At 41.9% G+C, this 21819-nt stretch overlaps 1 protein-coding gene and 1 long non-coding RNA gene across 2 annotated transcripts in view; one reads left to right on the top strand and one right to left on the bottom strand.

Moving 5' to 3' along the window:
* Positions 1-1157: 1157 nt before the first annotated feature.
* On the top strand, positions 1158-19820 carry LOC113834338. Its single transcript, XR_003482801.2, has 2 exons — positions 1158-1558; positions 18864-19820. It is a non-coding gene; the product is annotated as an uncharacterized LOC113834338 (long non-coding RNA).
* The window catches only part of LOC100763791 (interferon-inducible GTPase 1), a 32070-nt gene continuing 24673 nt past the window's right edge, over positions 14423-21819 (bottom strand). The window contains exon 2 of the mRNA XM_035440133.1: positions 14423-15975. Within this exon, the coding sequence (XP_035296024.1) occupies positions 14707-15954 (1248 nt within the window). The 5' untranslated portion in view covers positions 15955-15975 and the 3' untranslated portion in view covers positions 14423-14706. The remainder of the gene's footprint in view (positions 15976-21819) is intronic.

Here is a 21819-nt window from a genome sequence, read left to right on the forward strand (position 1 = left end):
TGGATTGCTTTCAAATTCTTCTTCTGAATTAAGCAACCACGACCGTTACATGTGCAGAAGTTTTAAAATTGTGTATGTGTGTGTCATATTTGTGTGTGGTGAATGCATGTGAGTGTGTATGCTCTTGTGTAAACATTCAGAGAGCAGAGAAGGCTTGGTGTAATCGTCCTCTGTCATTCTCTAACTTACTGCCCTGAGACTGTCTCTCAATGATCTGCTTTCCATTTTAGACAGGCTGGCTGTCCAGCAAGTGTCTTGGCACTGCCTGTCTCTTCCCCCCAACTCCCAATATGGGGTTACCAGCACATGCTTGAGATTTGAACTCAGGTCCTCAGGCTTGCTCAGAATGATCTTACCCACTGAGCCACCTCTCTAGCCCTTTGTATAAAGTTTCATATGAACACAACGTTTCATTTTTCCTTAAATTTCTTTACATATTTATTTATGTGTATGCATATTATACACATAGGTGGAGACGAGAGGACAACCTGCTGAAATTAGTTCTCTCCTTACTGTATGGGTCCCAGAGATTGGACTGCAGTGTCATGTTTTCCCACAAGTGCCTTTACCGGCTGAGCTATCTCACTAGCCCTGTTTTATTTTTCTTTGTAAGTACCTAACATCAGGTACTGGTGTTGGTTAATGTGGAATTTATATTATCAAAGCCTGGCAAAATATTTCCTGACTGGATCATTCCCAGCAGTGTGAGACAAGGTTATTCTTGCTAAGCATCCTAAATCACATTTGGAATCCTTCCCCATTCTCGTAGGTGTGTGAACTTTTAATTTGAATTCCCCCAGTGTTGATTGTATAGTCAAGTGCTTATTTGACATCGGTGTTTCTTTTTGGTAACATGCCTATTTAAGTTTCAGCCCTCTATAAAATCAAGTTGCCTGTTTTCTTACTACTGAGTTTTAGGACATCTTTATATGTTATGCATAAGCTCTGATTTTTAATTTGCAAATATTTTCTCCAAGTCAGTAGCCACATCTTTTTCACTTTATCAACCTTTTTTTAACAACCTTTTTTTTTAAAGCAAAAAATTAAAAAAAAATTATTTACTGTGTATATAGTGTTCTGCCTGCATGTATGCCTGAACTCAGGGAAGTGGGCACCAGCTCTCATTACAGATGGTTGTGAGCCACCATGTGGTTGCTGGAAATTGAACTCAGGACCTCTGGAAGAGCAGCCAGTGCTCTTACCTCTGAGCCATCTCTTCAGTCCCTAAAGCAAAATTTGATCGGTCTATTAACTTACTTTTCTCAGAGAGATGTTCTGATAACCTTTGCTATGTCTTCATGTGAATGGCAGTTTTGAATGGTCTTCTGGAAGCTTTGATTAGTATGCCCCTATGGAGAACACTAATTTATTTTGGCCTGGTGAGTTCAGTCATTTTTTTTTTTTCCCTTTTTTTTCTGCCTGATGTCTATTTGGTGCCAGCAGATGGCAATTTCCTAAGCCTTGACCTGCTAGTTGAAGCTGCTTCAAACTTGCTCCATCTAGTGGACAGCTTTATTCCAGTACGGCCAGCCGCCGACTCCACTTTTCAAAACTTTCGGTATGTACATCCTGTTTATGGAAAGAATGGGTTCATCTTAACGTGGGGCTGAGCCCCGCTGTCCTTGGACAACTTTCCGGGATTTGTTTTCTTCAGCACCCTTTTCATAGCTGATTCCCAAACACCTTCTTTTGCCCGGTGCCCCTTTCCTGGTTTTGGAAACAGAAACAAAGTGGAACCAGTATTTATCCCTAGTGTGCAAACGGACTTCGGGAGCACATTTTCCATGGAGGGATACTCTCTTAGCCTAGACAGACATAGGGGGGAGGGCCTAGGCCCTGCCCCAAATGACTTGACAGACTTTGATGATAACCTCATGGAAGGCCTCATCCTTCCTGGGGAGTGGATGGTGGATGGGATCCGGGGTCGGTAGGGGGCATGGGAGGATGGAAGGGAGAGGGAACTGGGATTGATATGTAATTTTTCAAAAAAAAAAAAAAAAGGCTTAAGCAGCCGGATTCAGTTACCAGGCACTGGGAGCACAAGGGTGGGGGGGGGAGTGGGGGTGGGGGTGGGTGGGGGAACCCTGGGCTTCCTGATGCTTGCACTCAGTTCTGTGGTGAGGGGCAAATGCTGCTTGCTCCCTTGGCTTAGGTTAGGTGACTGGCCACTGCTTTTTGGAGCAAAATAAATAAAGGGCTTTGTTGGAACACTGCCAGCTCCAAAAAAACAGGAAGTGTCTCTGAGTTAAACAGAGCAAGATGCTTTTATTCTTTCTCTTTCTCTGGTGACAAAGGAAAGGGGCAAGGAAAAAAAAATGTTGAGAAACAAAGTTAAATAAATGAAGGGACAGAGGAGAGAGTGGAGAAGTCATGTAGGGGAAGAGAGAAGAGCAAGAGATTAGAAAAAAAATAAAAATTTCCTAACTATGGAAAAACTCATATCCAAATCAGATAAATATAAGAATAAAAATAAAGCTCATTTAAAAAGGTTTATTCACTATTATTACTTTAGAAAAATCAAACCATGTTTGTTTGAATAGCAGGGTGAAGCTGGGGAGCTGGGCCTTTCGCCCTGTGGGACTGACTGGTCTCCATGTCTGTTTACAACTCCACCCGCTGCAACTATTTTTTAAAACATATTTGTTTTAAATTGATTCTTTGAGAATTTCATGTCATGTACCCCAATTCTACTAATTTCCCAGTCTTTCCATGTCTGCCCTCCACCCTTGTAACCTCACCCTCAAAACAGAACAAAACAAACAAGCAAACAAGCATCTTGACGACCCCTCTGGGCTCCTGCTTCTTTGTTAGCTGCAGCCTTCTCTCATATCCTACTGTGTCTCCACTCCAGTCCTGCCAGGTACATAGCACTCCACTCCTCTGTCTTTCCTGCCTCTCCATCACATATTCATTCCTTTTAGTGGCACTGGGAGCTATGGTGTGTCACGCAGTATATATACCCTCTGCCCAAACAGCTTTGCTTATAAATGTTCATTGCTGCGAGTTACTGGTCTGTTTCAAGGCCCCTGGCAACGGCTACACCATCACAGGATCCTCACCTAGACTCCTCTTGGATATTCTGCTGTTGCCTTGAGCCATGGAGATCCTGTGGCTATAGTTCTGCCATCTCTCCCGAGTCCACACTGTTAGGGCCAGGTCTCCTGCACCACCAGAGCCACCCCTCCTATGCTACCAGGGCCACGCTATTGCTAGTGCTGCCATGTAGTTCCAGGTGAGGGGCGGGGCCAGCTCAGCACTACCCTTGGGTATCAACACCGCTTCAGGTGGCAGCCCAGACCACAGGCATCTTCATGGCTTTTGGTGGTAACATCGGGCACAGACACGAATGCAGACCCCTGCTATGGTAGTACCATAGACCCAGACATGGCCCTCGACAACAGCAAGGGCCGGGATATTACTACTGCCCCAGGTGGCAGCAGAGGTCACCCAGATCAGCATGGCCCTCAGATATCAACATGGCCTCAGGTGGCAGCCCAGACCACTGACATCTTCATGGCTCTTGGAAACACCAGCCATGAACATCAACACAGATTCTTGTTGTGGCAGGGTCATGGACTGAGACATGCCCTCTATGGTAACACTGCCCAGACATCAGGTGATGTTGTTTAATTATGTAAAGATGTATTGCACTTGTTTCACCTTGCCAGACTAAGGCACCTGATGTATCTAATAAAGAGCTGAACAGCCAATAGATAGGCAGAGAGAGAGGGATAGGTGGGGTTGGTGGGCAGAGAGAATAACTAGGAAGAGAAATCCAGGCTTGAGAAGAATGAGAGAAGAAGGAGAAAAGGAGGAGAAGGAGGAGGAAGAGGAGAATGAGGAAGAAAGAGTCATGCTTGGGACCAGAAGCCAGGCAGCCAGACATGAGAAGCAGTGAAAGTATGACAAACAGAAGGAAAGAAAGGTAAAAAACCTGTAGGGGAACCTGTAGCCAGCCCCTACTAAGCAGGCATGGCTACAGGTTCCCCTACAATTCCCCTTTTAGTCTAAAAGAGGATTAAAACTTAACAGTGTAAAGTATCCAAAATTAACCCAGACCCTAAGCAGGCGTGGCTTTTGTAGACCCCTACAAAAGCCTCTAGGCAAAATGTAGATAAAGAGAAACAGATTAAAATAAGAACTAAGATGAGGCTGAGCATTTATAACTAATAAGTCTCTGTGTCATGATTTGGGAGCTGGTTGGTGGCCTAAAAGAAAAAGCCTGGTATAAGTAAATATTCTATCAAAAGTATAGCCATTAAAAATAGAAATAGAGAAAACATTTGCTGTCTTCTTCAGTTGCTCCTTCATCTTGTTTTTTGAGACACAGTCTCTCCCTGAACCTAGAGCCCACTGACTCAGCTAGATAGTCTCACCAGCAAGCCCCAGAGATCTTCCTCTCTCCACACTCCCAATGCTGGGTTTCAGGCATGTGTCACAAGACCTGGGGTTCTATGTGGGTGCTGTGGATCCCGATGGAGGTCCTCCCGTTAGCACAGCAGGCACAAAACTGACTGTGCCCTCCTAGCTCTCTTGTGAATACAGTTCTATCAGGCCTAAGAAGCTGGGCATTGAATACTGGCTCTCTCATGCCCAGTTCTCTCAGTAATGTCTGTCCTTTGTGATCTTCCTGATATTCATGGGGACTCTATCCTGTGGTGTTCAAGGCTCCCAAGGGCCAGTTCATCATTGTGTTGCCTTGGGCTATGTAACTACCTCAAGGAGGACAGGTGGTTCTGTCACTGTACACTCCCCCAGTGTCCTCAGGCTCATTCAGTTGTTTCCATATCCCACAGCCCCATGAACTAGGCTGCAGGAGTTTGTTTTATTGTTTGTTTTAGCTTATTGAGTCTCAATTTGAGCAATTCAGTTGCTGAGTTGATCATCCTGTCCAGGGCTTTCTTGAGGTTTTCAGCTGCCTGCAGAATCATGGAACTTCCCTTTTTTTGCATTAAAAAGGTCAGGCCTCAGGACTCTCTTCTATCATATTAATAAATAAATAAATAAATAAATAAATAAATTAGGATATGTTACATCCTAACCGCAGTTGCCCCTTCTTCCTCTCCTCCCAGGCCCTCCCCCTTCTCTCTTACCTAGATCTATTCACTTCTCTATTTCCCTTCAGAAGAGAGCAGTCCTTCCAGGGATATCAACCAAACATGGCAAAACAAGTTACAATAACACTAGGCACAAACCCTCATATCAAGGCAATCCAGTAGGAAGAAAAGTTCCAAAAGCAGGCAAAAGAGTCAGAGACAGCCTCTGCTCCCACTGTTAGGAGTCCTAAAATAAGGACACCTCACTACACAAACACAACATACATGCAGAGGACCTAGCTCAGACCCGCCACACCAAATCCAGTAGATTCTGTGTGACAAGTTCCACAGACTAAGGCAATAACTTCAAAAGAAGGAGGTCTCCTGGAAATGCTTGTGGAACTCTCAGCTGGAGAAAAATACTGAGCCATAGTTCTCATGGCAGTCTCTATTCTTCTAGTCTTTTCTCATATTAACGAAATGTTCCTGAAAGCCTTCGCTGACATCCCAAACAAAAGATATAAATGAGAAACTGTCCTCTGAGACATGGTCACTGACCATGACCTTGTCTCCAGGAAAACCAGCGCTTTTCGAATCATTCACGTCATTCATGTAAGTAAATAGTAATAGTATTGACAAAAACTTTCCCAACAATAAAATTTCATATGGCTGTATATGTGTGATAGAGAGTGGTTTTAATGTTTGGTAAAGGAAGCTTTTTAATAAGAAAAAGTCAAAATAGCTCAATATTTCAAAGACTCACAAAAACTAGGTAACAGCTATCAAACAATTGTGAAGTAGGTAACATATCATCAATAACTAATCATAAAAATTCATTAACCTGATCTTAGAAATAGGTGGTTAGCCCTAAATGATTTTTCTGATTTATTGTTGCATAAGTTGTGTGTTACTGTGCCTAATAGCAATGATGGGCATTGCTTCACTGAACACAACCCCTGAGATGATATTTTTCATTATAAAAAGCATTGCTTGAGAACTACAAAATACATCCACATTCAAACTGCCTCTATGTTTGTTTCTGTTTGTCACCGTCAAATCCTTACCCAGCTAATCTTCGAGAACACTCATACCAGGGACCCCCATACATGGCTGGGGTGGTCCATGGCACAGACCCATACAGGCTCCCTGATTGTTGCTTCAGTCTCTGAGCCCCTATGAACCCTGGTTAGTTGATTCTGTGAGCCATGGTTTTGTGGTGGCCTTGACCTTTCTGGCTCATACAATCCCTCCTCCTCCTCAGGATTCTCTGAGTTCTGCCTAATGTTTGGCTGTGGATCTTGGCATCTGCTCCTATCTGCTGGACAAAACCTCTCTGATGATGAATGATTATGCTAGGTGCTGGTCTACGAATATAGAAGAATATCATTAGGAATCATTTCGTTGACTTTTTTTTTTTTTGCCAGTTGTGTTTGGTTCTATCCTAGGTCTCTGGGCTATCCAGCCTCTGGTTCTTGGCCCTCCAGGTAGTTTCCAGTGTGGGTCTGTAGCTGGACTAGTTGTTGGTTGGCTACTTCCACAAGTTCTGTGCCACTTTTACCCCAGCACATTTTGCATTGATTCTTTGTATTGTTCTCTTCGTTTCTGTGTTATTGTGTGTTATTGGTTTCCCACTTTGAAACTACTCTTGGCTGTGTTTGCTTCTTTTTGTTCTAGACCTTTCAGGTGTGCTGTTAAGTTGCTATTTTGAGATATCTCTATAAACTTTACTCTTATCACCACTTTCTTGTGTCCCATAAGTTTGGGTGTGTTGTGCATTCATTTTCATTGAATTCTAGGAAGTCTTTCTCTTCCTTGACATAGTAGTCATTCAGTAGAGAGTTGTTCAATTTCCATGAGTTTGTAGGCTTTCTTTTTTGCTTCTGATGCTGTTGTAAATTCAGCTTTAATTTATGATGGTCTGATAGGATACAGGGGGTTATTTCAATATTCTTGTATCTATTGAGATTTTCTTTGTGACTGAATGTGTGGTCAGTTTTGAAGGTTTCATGAGGTGCTGAGAAGGGGGTATATTCTTTTGTGTTTGTGTGAAATTTCTGCAGATATCTGTCGGTTCATAATGTCAGTTAGCTCCATTATTTCTCTGTTTAGTTTTTGTCTAGATTACCTGTTCATTGGTGAGAGTGGGATATTGAAGTCTCCCACTATTAATGTGTGAGGTTCAATGTGTGATTTAAGCTTTAGTAATGTTTCTTTTAGAAATGTGTGTGCCCTTGCGTTTGGGGCACAGGTGTTAAGAACTGGAACATCATCTTGGTGGATTTTTACTTTGATGAATATGAAGTGTCCTCCATCTCTTTTGATTAATTTTGGTTTACGTTCTATTTTGTTAGATATTAGAATGGCTACACTATTTTGCTTCTTGGGCCCGTTTGCTTGGAAAATCTTTTTCCAAATCTTTACTCAGAGGTTTGTCTATCTTTGATGTTGAGGTATGTTTCTTATATGCAGCAGATAGATGGATCCTGTTTTAGCATCCATTTTGTTAGCCTGTATCTTTTTATTGGGAAATTGAGTCCCTTGATATTAAGAGATATTAATGACCAATAATTGTTAATTTCTGTTATGTTTTTTGTGTGTGTTAGTAATGTGAGTGTGTGTGTGTGTGTGTGTGTGTGTGTGTGTGTGTGTGTGTATGTGTGTGTGTGTTTCCCTTCTTTTGGTTTTGCTGGTGTGAGATCATCTATTTCCTGTGTTTTCATAGGTGTAGTTAACATTATCGGGTTGGAGTTTTCCTTCTGTTACTTCTGTAGGGCTGGATTTGTGGGTAGATACTGACTTTGTTATGGAATATCTTGTTTGCTGTATCTATGGCGATTGAAAGTTTTGCTGGGTATAATAGTCTGGGCTGGCATCTGTACTCTCTGAGAGTCTGCAGGTCATCTATACAGGCCTGTCTGGCTTTTAGGGTCTCTGTTGAAAAGTCTGGTGTAATTATAATAATCTGCCTTTATTGGCTACTTGGCCTTTCCCCCTTACAGCCTTAGTATTCTTTCTTTGTTCTGTATGTTTAGTGTTTTGATTATTATGTGGTGGTGGTGGGGGGACTTTTTTTCTGGTCCAATCTATTTGGTGTACTGTAAGCCTCTTGTACCTTTATAGGCATGTCCTTCTTTAGGTAAGGGAAATTTTCATCTATGATTTTGTTAAAAATATTTTGCCCAAAGGGCGATACATGGATTTACCTGGGAAAGGTGGATAGAAGAGATCCCCTGGATAGACTGGGGTGGACAGGTATTGGAACTGAGATTTCAGGTTGAAGAGTGGATGGAGGGAGAGAATAATGAAAGAGATAACTGGGTGGTGGTGGTGGGGTGGTTCAGTGTCAGGTAGAAACCTGATGCAAGGGAAACTCCCAGGAATCTATAAGGATGACTTCAGCTAAGACTAGCAAAAGTGGATAGGTAGTCTGAACTGGCCATCTCCTGTAATCAGATTAATAATGACCCCAGTTGTCGTCAGAGAACCTTCAGTCAATAACCAATGGAAACAGATGTATACATCCACAGCCAAGCACTGGGCCCAGCCTGGGGGAAATCCTGCTTAGGAGAGGCAGGAAGGATTGCATGAACTGGGGGCCAGGGAAAGGGGTCATCACAAGGTAACCCACAGAGGCAACTGGCTTGCTCATGGGAACTCTCAGACTATGGGCTGATGGCTAGAAAGACTGCATGATACCAGTCTAGGCCCTCTACGTATGTGTGATGGTTGTATGGCTTGGTTTACTAGTGGGACTCCTGGCAGTGAGAGAAGGGCCTGTCCCTAATGCTTTGGGTGGATTTTAAGAACCTGTTCCTAATGTTGAGTTTCCTTGCCCTAACTCAACTTGATATGCCATGCTTTGTTGGCATCTATGGGAGGCTTGCCCCTTTCTGAACAGAGGTGGAGGAGGAGAGGGTTGGGGAGGGGGACAGGGGGAAGTGGGAAGAGGGAATGGGAGTGGGCAGGAGAGGAAGATGAAGACAAGATGTAAAATAAATGAAAAAATAATTAATAAAAATATTTTCTGTGCCTTTGAGCTGGGATTCTTTTCCATCATCTATTCCTATTCTTAGGCTTGGTCTTTTTTATAGTCCCAGATTTGCTGGACTTTTTTGTCAGGAAGTTTTTAGATTTAACATTTTCTTTGACTGATTATATCTGTTTCTTCTAACCTATTATCAATACCTGAGATTGTTTCATTCATCTCTTGTATTCTGTTGGTGATGCTTGTGTCTGTGGTTCCTGTTTACTTACCTAGGGTTTTTTATTTTCCAAAATTCCCTCAGTTTGTGTTTTTCTTATTGCTTCTATTTGCATTTTCAGGTCTTGAACAGTTTTATTCATTTACTTCAACTATTTATTTGGTTTTTCTTGACTTTTAAAAAAGGAATTTATTAATTTTCTACAATTGTTTGTGTCTTCCTGGCTTTCTTTGAGGAGTTTGTTCATTCCTTCCAATGTTTGTATTTTCTTCATTTTCTCCTTAAGGACCTCATAAATTTAGTTTTAAGGTTATTTTCTTGTATTCCAAATGTGTTGTAGGCTTTGTGTAGTAGGATAGATGGGTGCTGGTGGTGACATTGTATGACTGTTGTTGTGTTCTTACATTGGAATCTAGGCCTCTGGGTTTGGGTGATTAGAGGTTTAGGTGCCAATTTCAGAGTTTGTCTTTTCTGGATGAGTGTTTTGTTCCTTGGTTTCTGTTTCCTTTTTGGTCTTCTGATCTTTGTGGCCTGGATTTCTGGCAGTGGGAGTGACCTCTGATCTAGCTGAAGTCTTGCCAGAGTTGGGGGCTGGAATTCTGGTAGCTAGCATGGCCTTTGGTCCAGCAGGAGTCTCTGCTTGAGTTCTGGACTAGGGTACAATGATGAGTGTGGGAATTGGGGATAGTGTGTGGGGGGCACAGAGGGAGTAGAGGAGGTCTCCAGGTGGGTTGCCTATCTGGAGTAGCTATTATGGTCTCTGGTCCAGCAGGGAGTCTCTTTGTTAGTTGGAGGATGGAGTTCTGACAGCTTGCCTTTGGTCTAGCAATGAGTCTCTGCCTGAGTTCTCCTATCTGTTTATCTGGCTGGTGTGACCTGTACCTGTTCTTCTGAGTGATGTGGCTTGCACTTGAGCAGTGAATCTCTCTTCTGTCATTTCATACCTGTTTTTGTCGTCCTTATTCTTTAGTTATTCCTCTGGGTTCCCAGGGTTCTTCCTGTGAGGTCCCAGGAAGAGCTCTTTAGCACAGAACTAATTTGTACTATTTGCTCCCTGCATTCTGCCAACTGTATGAACTAGAAAGACACCTCCTTTTCATCTTCCTTTTATCTGCCTGTTCTGAGGCCAGAGGCTGGTGCAAAGGACAACATCTACATGTCAAAGGCTGATTTGGAGACTCATTCTCCCTTGTCTTTGACCTTATTCATTGAGGCAAATTGTCACAACTGAACTCAGAGCTTGCCAATAAAGCTAGTTTATTTATCTGGTTTAGCCAGCTTGCACCGAGGCTCCCTGGTCTCTGATTGAGAGTTCTGGAGTTGCCCACATCTTCTCAGTTTATACATGGCTCATAGGGATCTGAACTCCAGTGTTTAAATCTGCATAGCAAGCACTTCATCCACTGAGCCATGTCTCCAGTGTCCTAGAGAATGAGAAGATGTTTCAACAGGGAAACAGCTGCACATGAGCTAAGGATGTGTTTGTGTGTTGTATGTTCATGTGCGTGAGGGTGCTTATACTCCTGTTTGCATGTGTAGAGTCCAGAGGTTGACACTGGCTGTCTTCCTTGATCATCTACCAACTTGTTTTATGAGACAGAGTTTCTCACTGAGTTTTGAGCTCATCAATTGTGGAGACTAGGTGGCCTGTGATTTCTTGAATCCTATTGTCCCTACCTCCAAGTGCTGGCATTACAGGTATATGCCACCCCATTTATCTTTCTTCATGGGTGCTGTGGGTCTGAGCTGAATTCTTTATGCTTATGCAGCAGACAGTTTGCCACTGAGTCATTTTCTAGTGCATCAACTGTTTGTATCTTAATCGCTGCTATGAGTCACCAGCAGCTTCAGAGAACCCACAAATTATTCAAATGTGACCACAGTTTGATGTAATTTATCTTATTCTTGTCCTTTCTTTTTTTTCTTTTTGGTTTTTCGAGACAGGGTTTCTCTATGTAGCTTTGGAGCCTATCCTGGCACTCACTCTGGAGACCAGACTGGCCTCGAGCTCACAGAGATCCGCCTGCCTCTGCCTCCCGAGTGCTGGGATTAAAGGCGTGCGCCACCAACGCCCGGCTTTTTGTCTTTTCTTGTTCCACCTGAAGTACATGCTTTCCTGAAAGGAATCATGATACTTTATCATTTTAGAAATTTTATTTACTTAGATATTTACATTTGTTTGTTTATGTCTGTCTCTGTGTATGTAGAAAAATTCACACTTTCCATGGTTTGTATGTAGAGGCCAGAGGCCAGCTTGTGGGAGTTTATTCTCACCCTCTACCATGTGTATTCTGGGGATTGAATTCATGTCTTTAGGCTTGACGGAAAGCCCTGTTACCTACTGAGCCATTTCACTGCCCCACAATACTTTTTTAAATCAAACTTTTAGTGTATGTTAAGTCCTTTGTGTGGTCATCAATATTACATATAAATTTAACTTAGAGAATGAAACTATGTCCAAGATAGACAGCTAGTAGGATTATAAATGTGATTTTTCAGCTGCATACTAAGTTTTGATCCTGTCATTGTGACTGCAGTACCAAGGCCTCCCTTACATCATGCCAAGCCACTGCTTGTTTTTCTTTTCTGCTATCCATTAATTTGTTTTCTCTTTCTTCTATGTTGTTTTCTTTTTAAGTGAACTCTCCTATATCTTTCTCTCCTTTTTAGCTTTTTTTGTTTTTGTTTTTTGTTCTTGTTTTTTGAGACAGGGTTTCTCTGTATTGCTTTGGAGCCTGTCCTGGAACTCAATCTGTAGACCAGGCTGGCCTCGAACTCAGAGATCCTATTGCTTCTGCCTCCCAAGTGCTGGAATTAAAGGCGTGCGCCAGCAACACCTGACACTTTTTAAAGCTTTTTTATTAATTTATTTTTTACATTCCAATCTCAGTTTCCCCTCCCTCCTCTCCTCCCACTCCCTCCACTCTCCCCACTCCTCCCATCTGCTCTACGGAGAGGGTAAGGCCTCCCCTAGGAAGTCTACTAAGTCTGTTCCATCATCTAGTTGAGGCAGGACCAAGGCACCTCTCCACCCCCACAGCCCTGTGTCTAGGTTTAGCAAGGTATCTCTCCATATAGAATGAGCTCCACAAAGTTAGTTTGTGCATTAGTATTAGATCTTGGACCCACTGCCAGTGGCCTCATTTACTGTCCCAGTCACACTACTGTCACCTATATTAAGGGAGTCTAGTTTGGTCTTCTGCAGGTTCTCCATTTGTCAGACCTGAGTCAGTGATCTCCCACTAGCTCAGGTCATCTGATTCTGTGGGTTTCTCCATTCATAGTCTTGACTCCTTTGTTCATATTATCACTCCTCCTTCACTTTGATTGTACTCCAGGGGCTTGGCCCATTGGTTAGCTTTGGATTTCTGCATCTGCTTCCATCTGTTTCTGGAAGAGAGTTCAAGCTTCTCTGGGGTTGTGGATTGTAGGCTGGGCCTATTTCTTTTTTAAAGATTTATTTTAATGTATTAAAAAGTAAAAAAAAAAGATGTTTGGGTGTATTTCCTGCATGTATGTAAGGGCACCTTGTGCATGGAGTGCCTGCAGAGCTCAGTAAACTGGCTCTGGAGTTATAGACAGTTGTGAGATACTAGGGGGGTTCTGGGACTTGAACCTGGGTCCTCTGGTGTAGTAGCCTGTAATCTTAACTACTGAGCCATATCTCTAGCCCTGGTAAGTTGTAGAACCTTTAGCATGTGGGGTCAAGTGAAGGTGCCTATATATTTTGTGTACTTAAAGGGGTTTGTGTGTGTGAGACACTGTCCCTTCAATTGCTTTTGCTTCCTCCCTGTGGGTTGAACAGTTTGCTTGGCTACAAGTTGACCACCACTGTAATCCAGCACCTTCATGAGAAATCCTAGTCAATGGATCTGACCAATTATGTCATAGAAACTCTGAAACTCTAAGCCAATGTAAACCTTGTTCCTTGAGAGATTGATTATGCCATGTATTTATTATAAGTAAAACTAAGGCTTTGCTAGTCCACAATTTTCAATAAGAGGTACTCAATCTTTACCATAATTAAACTTAAAAATACTGTGAGGTTACCCCCGCTGTAGAAATGAGTGTCTTAGGTTCAATACTTGTGCTACACTCCTACTATGTGAAATGAATTTATTAATAACAAACTATATAGGATGATATTGGGGGAAGAAATTTGGGAAGGTTCTGATAGCTACCAGAGGTTATGAGGATGATAGGAGAGATGTATTCATAGAGAGAGCAAGATAAAGAGGCACATGCAGTAAGGAAAGTCCTGTGTGGACATGAGGATGATTCATCTCCCCAAGGACCTGCCTGTGGTGGCACCTGGATCTTAGATACCCAGTGTGCAGAAGTATGAGATGTAAGTCTACAGAATATTTCTATAGACTGTCAAATCATTTCCTTCTTCTGTTCCTTTTCCAGCCTTTTAAACTCAGTTACTGATTATCATGTTTTGTTTTGAGGAAAACAAAGTGTTAGGCCAGGGAACAGGAATTAAGATTATCAGCAAAAGAAAGCAACACTGCCAGCAATGAACACTTGCGTATAGGGGATGTATATCAGGTATATCGGGGATGTCAAATACCAACAGCAGACACTCTTTGTAATCAGCAATTTATTAAGCATTATTTTATGACATCATATATGGATCAAAGTAGTTTTTCACTATCATAACCAAGATAGGATATGATGAGACAGGGATCTCAGGGTTCTCCGCTGGTTCTAGAACAGAATTATAGATGTTCTTTATTGTCTCTAGAAGGATTCTGATGAGGATTTTTAGGAACTGATTGGTTATTAAGAAACTTGTGATCAGTGGTTATAGTTTCTTCTGACTTTGGTCTTAAAGTCTTCCTATTTATAGAATCTATAAGCCATACTAGTCACTCTTTAACTCAGGCTTAATAAGGGTGAGAAGTAATGTTCATTCAGGTAAATGTGTATGAATGCATACAAGTGTGTGTTTGTGTGTGTGTGTGTGTGTGTTGTGAGACACAATGAGCACAGCAGAGCAAGATGCATGATAAGGAAGGAATGATTGTTCACAGATTCTAGAGAGGTTGAGGTTGCAACAGCAAACCATTGTGAAGAAGTACAGAGGTGACAGAGTTTGTTCCCTCCCTCCCTCCCTCCCTCCCTCCCTCCCTCCCTCCTCCTCCCTCCCTCCCTCCCTCCCTCTCTCCCTCTCTCCCTCCCTCCCTGTGTGTGTATGTGTGTATGTGTGTGTATTCAAGTATGTATGTGTTGGTGAAAAGACTGGAAAGAAGGTATGGGGTAGCAAAGAGAGTTGAAGAGGCATTGGGGATTGTCAGGTTCTGACATTTTAACACACATGATCCTTATCCTTAGGTTTTCCCATGGTGGTAGTGGATTGGCTAATGTAAAGAAAAACATATCAGAAGGTGAATTTATCTGTGACTCCCTGGAGTTAACCTTTTGATGGTGCCATGGTCAGTAGCTGTGGGTGAGTTGAATTTGAGCTAATCTTTTGAATATGTCTCTCTAAGGAGAACTTTGGCATCTTCAGTCACTGTGTCAAGGAAGAAATGATGCAAGTAAAAGGTTTTCCCAAAGTAAAGACCTGTAGCAAGGAGCCCACCAGTAGCTGAGGCAAATTTCTCCAAATATTTCAAAAATGTTTTTTCTAATGTTTCTTCTTTCTTAGTTTCCAACAAAGAATGGGATTTAAGTTTTTCTTTCAGTTTTTCTACAGGCACTTGGGAATCATTAGCAATGACCTCCAGGGATTCCTCATCCACTCCAAAGAGGACTTGGTAGTGGTTTAGAATTGCTTCTAGCTTTTCCATATCACTGCCCTGGAGGGTGTTCAGTGCAGGAATAGTAGCCAAAGCGCCTTCCTTGAGGGCTTCCAACCAGATAAACTGCTTTGAAGTGCTGTACTTTTTGTCAATGGCTCCCTCTGTAATGTTGGACAAGGAAAGCATAAAACTGTGGCGCTTTTGAACAGGAAGATCCTTTATCAGGGTGTCCATCAGGACTGGAAAATCATAGTCAGATAAATTGTGGTTAGAGATCAAGAAAATTCGTGGTTCATCAATTTTATTGTCACGAAAGGTATCCAGATAGGAGCTTCGGATTTGCTGCAGAATATTTTCTTGGTCAAAAGTACATGCTTTGCGTTTCTTTTCATTATCTAGATCAAAGTCCACCTTGGTTCTCACAAAGTAGTAATTCTTTTTCATCAGTCTGATTACTTTGGCAAGGTCTATTTCATGTTTTGTAAATCGTGTGGCAGAAACTATAACGAAGAAGTCATACTTTTGGAATTCCATTTTCTTCAGATAATCTTTTGGTGGAAATTTCATAGTTCCAACACCAGGCAGGTCCCAAATATCCACATTTTTAATTTTGGGGTGTTTGTATGAAGTTATCTTCATAGTTGTCTCTGTTACCCCAACTTCAGCTGCACCTTTCTCATCATCTTTCACACCCCTCAGAGCGTTGATGAAGCTGGACTTCCCTGCCCCAGACTCTCCTGTCACAGCAATGCTTATTGTGACACTATCAATATTTTTTAATGCAGCCCTGATTACAGAGTGTGCTCCCTGAATGTTTCCCTTTTTTAGGTTTAACTCAATTGACTGGATAGTTTCTGGAGAAATGATTTTGTTTTCTACCTTAATCTTCTTAAAATATTCAGTGAAGCTTCTGTACACCGAGTCTGCATCAGCATCTTTCTTAGATGTATCAGAGAAGGACTGACCCATGACTGTGAGCAAATAAAGGCACTGAAAGAAGGAAGGGAGAGTAAGTTGCAAGATACCAAAGATGGCTTTGTGCCTAGCACTGTGTTCTTTATGCTGCAGCCTCAGTATTGACTAGTTTCCGTATAATTTGTGCTGGTTAGTTTTGGTCAACAAGATACAAAGTAGAGTTAGTCCTTTTGGAGGAAAAACCTCATTTGAGGAATTGCCTCCATCAATTACCCCAGATTGGGCTTCGGGGTGTGGCATGCCTATGGGACATTTTCTTAATTGAGGATTGATGTGGGAGGCCTCAGCCTACTATGGGGGTGCCATCCCTGGACAGGTGGTCCTGAGTTGTATAATAGTGCAAATAATCTAACTATGAGGAACAAGTAAGCAGCACCCTCACCTTGTTCCTGCCTCTGCTTCTTGTTGAGTTTTTTCCCTATCTTCCTTCCACAATGGACTGTGATCAGAGTGTGTAAGTTCCCCAAACTCTTTCCCCCTGAAATGCTTTTGGTCATGTTGTTTATCACAGCAATAGAAAGCAAACTAGGTCAGGTATCTACTAGCTCTCAACTAAGCCTCTAATTATGGAAAAATAAAACTTAAGTAGAGTAAGGGAAAATAATACAAAAATCTGCATAATCTTTTAGCCAGCATTATTAGCAGTGATCAAAACACAAACAACTATGTTTTATCTACCCTGACTGGAGCATTCTATATGAAATCCAAGATGTCTTCTTCATCTTGCACACTTCCTTCAGTGTGTGCCTCAAATGACTGAGAACTTAGTCAACATACATCTAGTTTCTGAAACTGAGAAATGAATAACAATGAAGAATAATTGACACCAGTGTTTAAGCAATGCAAAATCTCTAATGATCACATAGATCATTGTTTTATTTTTGTTTTCAAATGATGTCCAGCTATTGTATTTGGTTAAAATAATTTTTAATTTGCTTAGATTTTCTTTCCTTCTTTCTTTTTCATGATTTGGAGCTCATCTTGCAAAAATATAAAATTTCTTTACCCTTGAAGTCCATGTTAACATCATTTATACAATACAATATTTAAGTGTCCTCAAGTCATCATTTAGATTCACTATTTTCTTTTCTTTTTGTTTTAAATTAATTTTTATTTAATTAATAAGTTTTATTTTACATACCAATCCCAGTTCCCTCTCCTTCCTGTCTTTCCATTCCCCACCAGCCCCCTATCCCACTCCCCATCCACTCCCACTATTTTCTCTTAAACCTTTTATTTTATGAAAGCAATCTTACTGTGCACTGCAGATGTAGTCAAGTGGTAGAGAGCTTTCCCAGTGTGAAGAAGGCCTTGGATTCAATCCCTAGCGCTTTATCAAATGCAGCTGCTTGTAATTATGGTACTTAGGGAGTAGAGGTAAGAGGGCCAGTACTTCTAGGTCATCCTTGGTACATAGTGAGTTAGAGGATAGCCTGGGCTACTTGAGACCCTGTATCAAAAGAATAAATATCTAGTCTACCAAAATGACTCAGCAGGTAAATATACTTGCTACCAGGCCTAAGGACTTGAATTTGATTGTTGGGTATTTAATCAGATTACATAAACTCAGATCTCATATTTCTGCCCTTTATTCTCCACAAATCTGTCCTCAAGACCTCCTGTGGCAGCACAATGGACCACACTATCAGTTAAGGAGATGGCAAATCCCTACTGTCACCCTGGAGCCTCTTCTTGCCTGTTTCACCCATATCAATTCACAGACTTAAGCTCTGTTTCCAAATCCAATCACGATTCTTCCTACATTATCTTCTTCAAGTCTCCTTCACTTTCAGCTTTGATTATGTAACTAAGCTAGTATATTTCCTGTGATTGTTCTGGCAGCAACATAGATGATCAAACAGCCAGAGTTGTCCTGTTGGTACTGAAATCATATTATGTTAAGTCAATTCCGAGAGACACTATTAGGATCCCCATTTCTCTCAGGGAAAGTTCACTAGGTATACAGTGCACATACTACGTACAACATATCTTTGTAGTTTAGTGTTAATAGCCTGGGGCCACTAGTGTCTGAATTCCAGTCATGCTGTCATCTTAGGCTGTCTTCCACTTTCATGACTTTGTACTTAGTGACTGCTACCTTGTGATATAGCTCTTCCCCAGTAGCCACATGGCTTTAACTTTATTGCCTTTCTCTATGTTCTGTTTTAATTAGTCAGGATTCAGGATTTATATTCCCATTGGGATATAAAATTGTAGCTGCCTCCATCATTTGCCATCCTTTCCTTATGTTTCAGTTTCTCCACTGGATCCGCTGCCACACAATATATTTGTCTAGGTTTATTTGCTGTCAGCCTCCCACAATACAATGAACATCAGGCAGCAGAATATGCTTTTATTCCCCTCCTCATTAATCACCACCAACACATAGGTATATCTGGTTTATCATCAGGGAATGAAGGAGGGATATGAGGAAAACACTTGATCTTTATTGTGAACATTTGTGCCAGGTCTGTAGCTTTAAGTGGTCAGTGGGCTATTCAGGTTCTAGTGCACTCATAAACAGTGGGTGCCAAGAGTCTGGAGAGACCACAAAAATACTCTAATACAAAATAGGGATCTTCTTAGAGTCACACTGTGTGTATGAGCCTGTCCAATCACATACAGATTCAATAGGCAACCCCTGTCCAAACTACAGGACAGATGGGGACAGCTGTTCAGGAAACCAGAGCCAAAGAACTTTGTTCAAAATGACTGCAGACACAGGATGGGAAAGGGTGGTAAAGAAGAAGTCCTGAAAGGGAAGCTAGAGAAGCTAAGTGTAGTTAACTAAGCATCATTGCCTGATTTAGTCTTGAAGGGGACAGTCACTCACAGGGCACAGACAGAATATCCCTGAAAGCACACAAGTTGCCCTATCTTTTCAGTTTCCCCTCTTCTTTCAGTTCTAGCTCCAGGATTTGTGATGCAGAATCCAGAGAGATAGTCGTCTGCAAGGCCTTTCCACTGAATATGAACACAGGGAAGGAGAAGGCTGTGATACAGCAAGTGTAACAAAAGGAAACCTGCCTAAATGACAGCTGTCACCACATCCTGGCACAGCTTGTGCTCCTCACAGATGAAGAGAAGGTCCTTAGCATCCCTGCTTTACAGTAAAGAAAACTACAGTGAAGAAGATTCTTCAGACACAGGTTTCCACAGCCAGCTATAGCAGAAGCAGCACACACAGAGACACCTCTTCTCCATAGGCCAGAGGCCTCAGGATGTAAGGAATTAAATAGTTGATCCTGAACTAGGAATCAAGATGAGACTGAGATACAACAAACCTCATGCACACTGTAGAGATTCTCCATTACCTGAAGCGCCCATTAACAGCTATTATAGGGAGAGGAATAAGAGACAAGCCAAAACAAATGGATACATTTACCAAAAACATCATCCAGATCATTTGCTTTAGGTCTTCCTCATTGAATTATTGGTTAAGACCATCAACAAACCAGTCCTGCCCACATCCCCATAAAGGCATCGTAGCTTCCAAGCTGAGGAACCTCATCTTTGGGGGCATGTCCTAATGTCTTGTTACCTCTCAGCTCTTCAGAGAAAAGTGATGGTGAGGGTTAGAAGTTAGATCTGAATGCTCCTGCCCCTTACCAGAAAATCCTGAGTCCAGTGTATGCGTTCACTGTAGTTCAGCTGCAGGAACCACTGTCCACAGTGCTCCAGTCTTTTCACAGAAACCCACCCTTGCCTCCTCTGTGGAAAGCATTAGGTTCATGTCAGTTTGGCAGGACTTACACACTCTTCCAGGTTCTGCCCCTTTCCTCTCAGTATGTGTTGGCCAATCATAGAAGAACATGGATCTAGCTGTTTCCAGAATCTTCTGCGTTTCCAAGAAGAGGAAAGTGAATAAGACAAACGATCGTTTTGCATTCTAAAAATACTTGTTTTCTTGGCAGAAAAAGATGGACTTTCCTAAAATAGCACTGTGGAATGGGCCTGTACAAAGAAGGGGAACAAAGAGACGTAGCTTACTAGGTAATCTGGACAACAACCTTTGAAAGGTAATTTTCCTGATCTGTGACTCCACAAATGCAGCCTGAACTAAAGTCACACAACACATTGACTGGGGTCCTGTGTAGATGCCAATTTTAGTCTCACCTAAGATACAACACATTTCACCTCCTCTGTGGAAAAGCAGCAGGTGTAAGGCAGGTGGGCATCCCTTATACACTCCTCAGACTTCTGCCTCTCTCCTCTAGGTGTGTGTTGGACAATCACAGGCAAGGTCATTTTTCAGAATCTTGGAAACCCACATTTCCAAGAAGTTGAAAGTGAAAATCAAACCAGCAGCTGTCTTTCAATCTATTAACTCTTAATTTCTTGGCAGAAAAAGCTGGAGCATCCTAAACAATAAAGTGTGGGGAATGTGGGGCTTGGAAACTGAGGGTGAACACGCAGACAGAGCTTACTAGCTGCTCTGGAACACAATCTTTGAAAGGTAATTTTCCTGGTCCCCGATTCCACAATTGCAGCCTGAACTAAAGTCACACAACACATTGTCTGGGGTCCTGTGCAGATGTCAGTCAATGATAGTTTCATCCAAGATATGACCCATCTCATCCCTTTGACTACAACCTTATTTTCTAGAAGATTCATATTCCCTAATTCTTGTCATTCACAGCCCTCATGTCCTGCAGGAATTTATTATGGGTTGGGTTTGACAGGTCTTATCTATGTTCTCACAACCACTGTGAGTTCATATGTGGAGCTGCCCTGTTGTGTCCAGAAGACACTGTTTCTTTGTGGTCATTCACCACCTCTGTCTCTTACAGTCTTTTCACCTCATCTTCTGCAACCCTTTCTGTGCCTTTGAGGTAGAAGTATTTATGTTACATTAAAGGCTACACATTCCTCAGTGTCTTATTCTCTGCATCACGGTGACTATGGTTATTTGTATTGATTACCATGTACTGAAAATAAGATCATCCATTATAAGGGTTGAATGGTTCCATAATCTATGGGTATAATAATAAATCATTAGGAGGTGGCTTAATATTATGTCCATTTAACAGTAAAATAATTGTAATTCTCACCTAGGGTCTATGATCTGTCTACCCTTAAGTCTTCACCATATATGGGTTTCATCTCATGGAGAAGCTATTCAATCTGATCAGGAAGCAGTTGGTTAATTCCATAACAATTTTGCCATATTATATACCCATGGATATGCCTTTCGGGGCCAGTCATTTATTTGTAGTTCACAGCTGGGTATGATTAATGGTTCCCTTTCTCTTCTGGTAGTATAGGCAGTACCTTCCAGCACTGTGAATGCTAACCAGTAGGGATGCAGCTTCTGGGTCACTATCAGTTTGATTTTGCCATGTTCTAAAAGCCAAGTAAGTGGTATCTTCAATGACTGGAAGTTCCAAGTTTTGGAAATTAACCAAGAGTCCTAACAATGCCCTGTAATGGTCAAGGACCACATTGGCCAACAATTCTAACTAATCCTGAGACCAGGCTCCTTATTTGTTGCCCTGTCATGTCTAGTAGGGGCATTGTTGCCCAAGTTGAGGACAACTTGGACAACACTTTTGAGACAGCATCTTACTCTGTATCCCACAGAGGTCTGGAACTGAATGTGTAGTCTAGGCTGGTCTTGAGCTCATGGTGATCCTCCTGCCTCAGCTTCCTCACTGTTAAGATTGTAGCTGTGCGTCACTGTTCCTGCCTGGCTAAAAAACCTCCTTTATAATTTTGGGAGCTAGTCTAAAGATTATTGATGATGTGTGCATATTAAATAGTCCTCTGTAGATGGATATTGTGAGTGTCATGCAGTGCCCAACTATTATCTATCTCCAGAGCCATGCTTGTCTGTCTGTTGCCATACTCCTTCCCATGATG

This window comes from Cricetulus griseus, chromosome 2 (genome assembly GCF_003668045.3).
Source record: "Cricetulus griseus strain 17A/GY chromosome 2, alternate assembly CriGri-PICRH-1.0, whole genome shotgun sequence".
In the NCBI taxonomy this organism is placed as follows: Eukaryota; Metazoa; Chordata; class Mammalia; order Rodentia; family Cricetidae; genus Cricetulus; species Cricetulus griseus.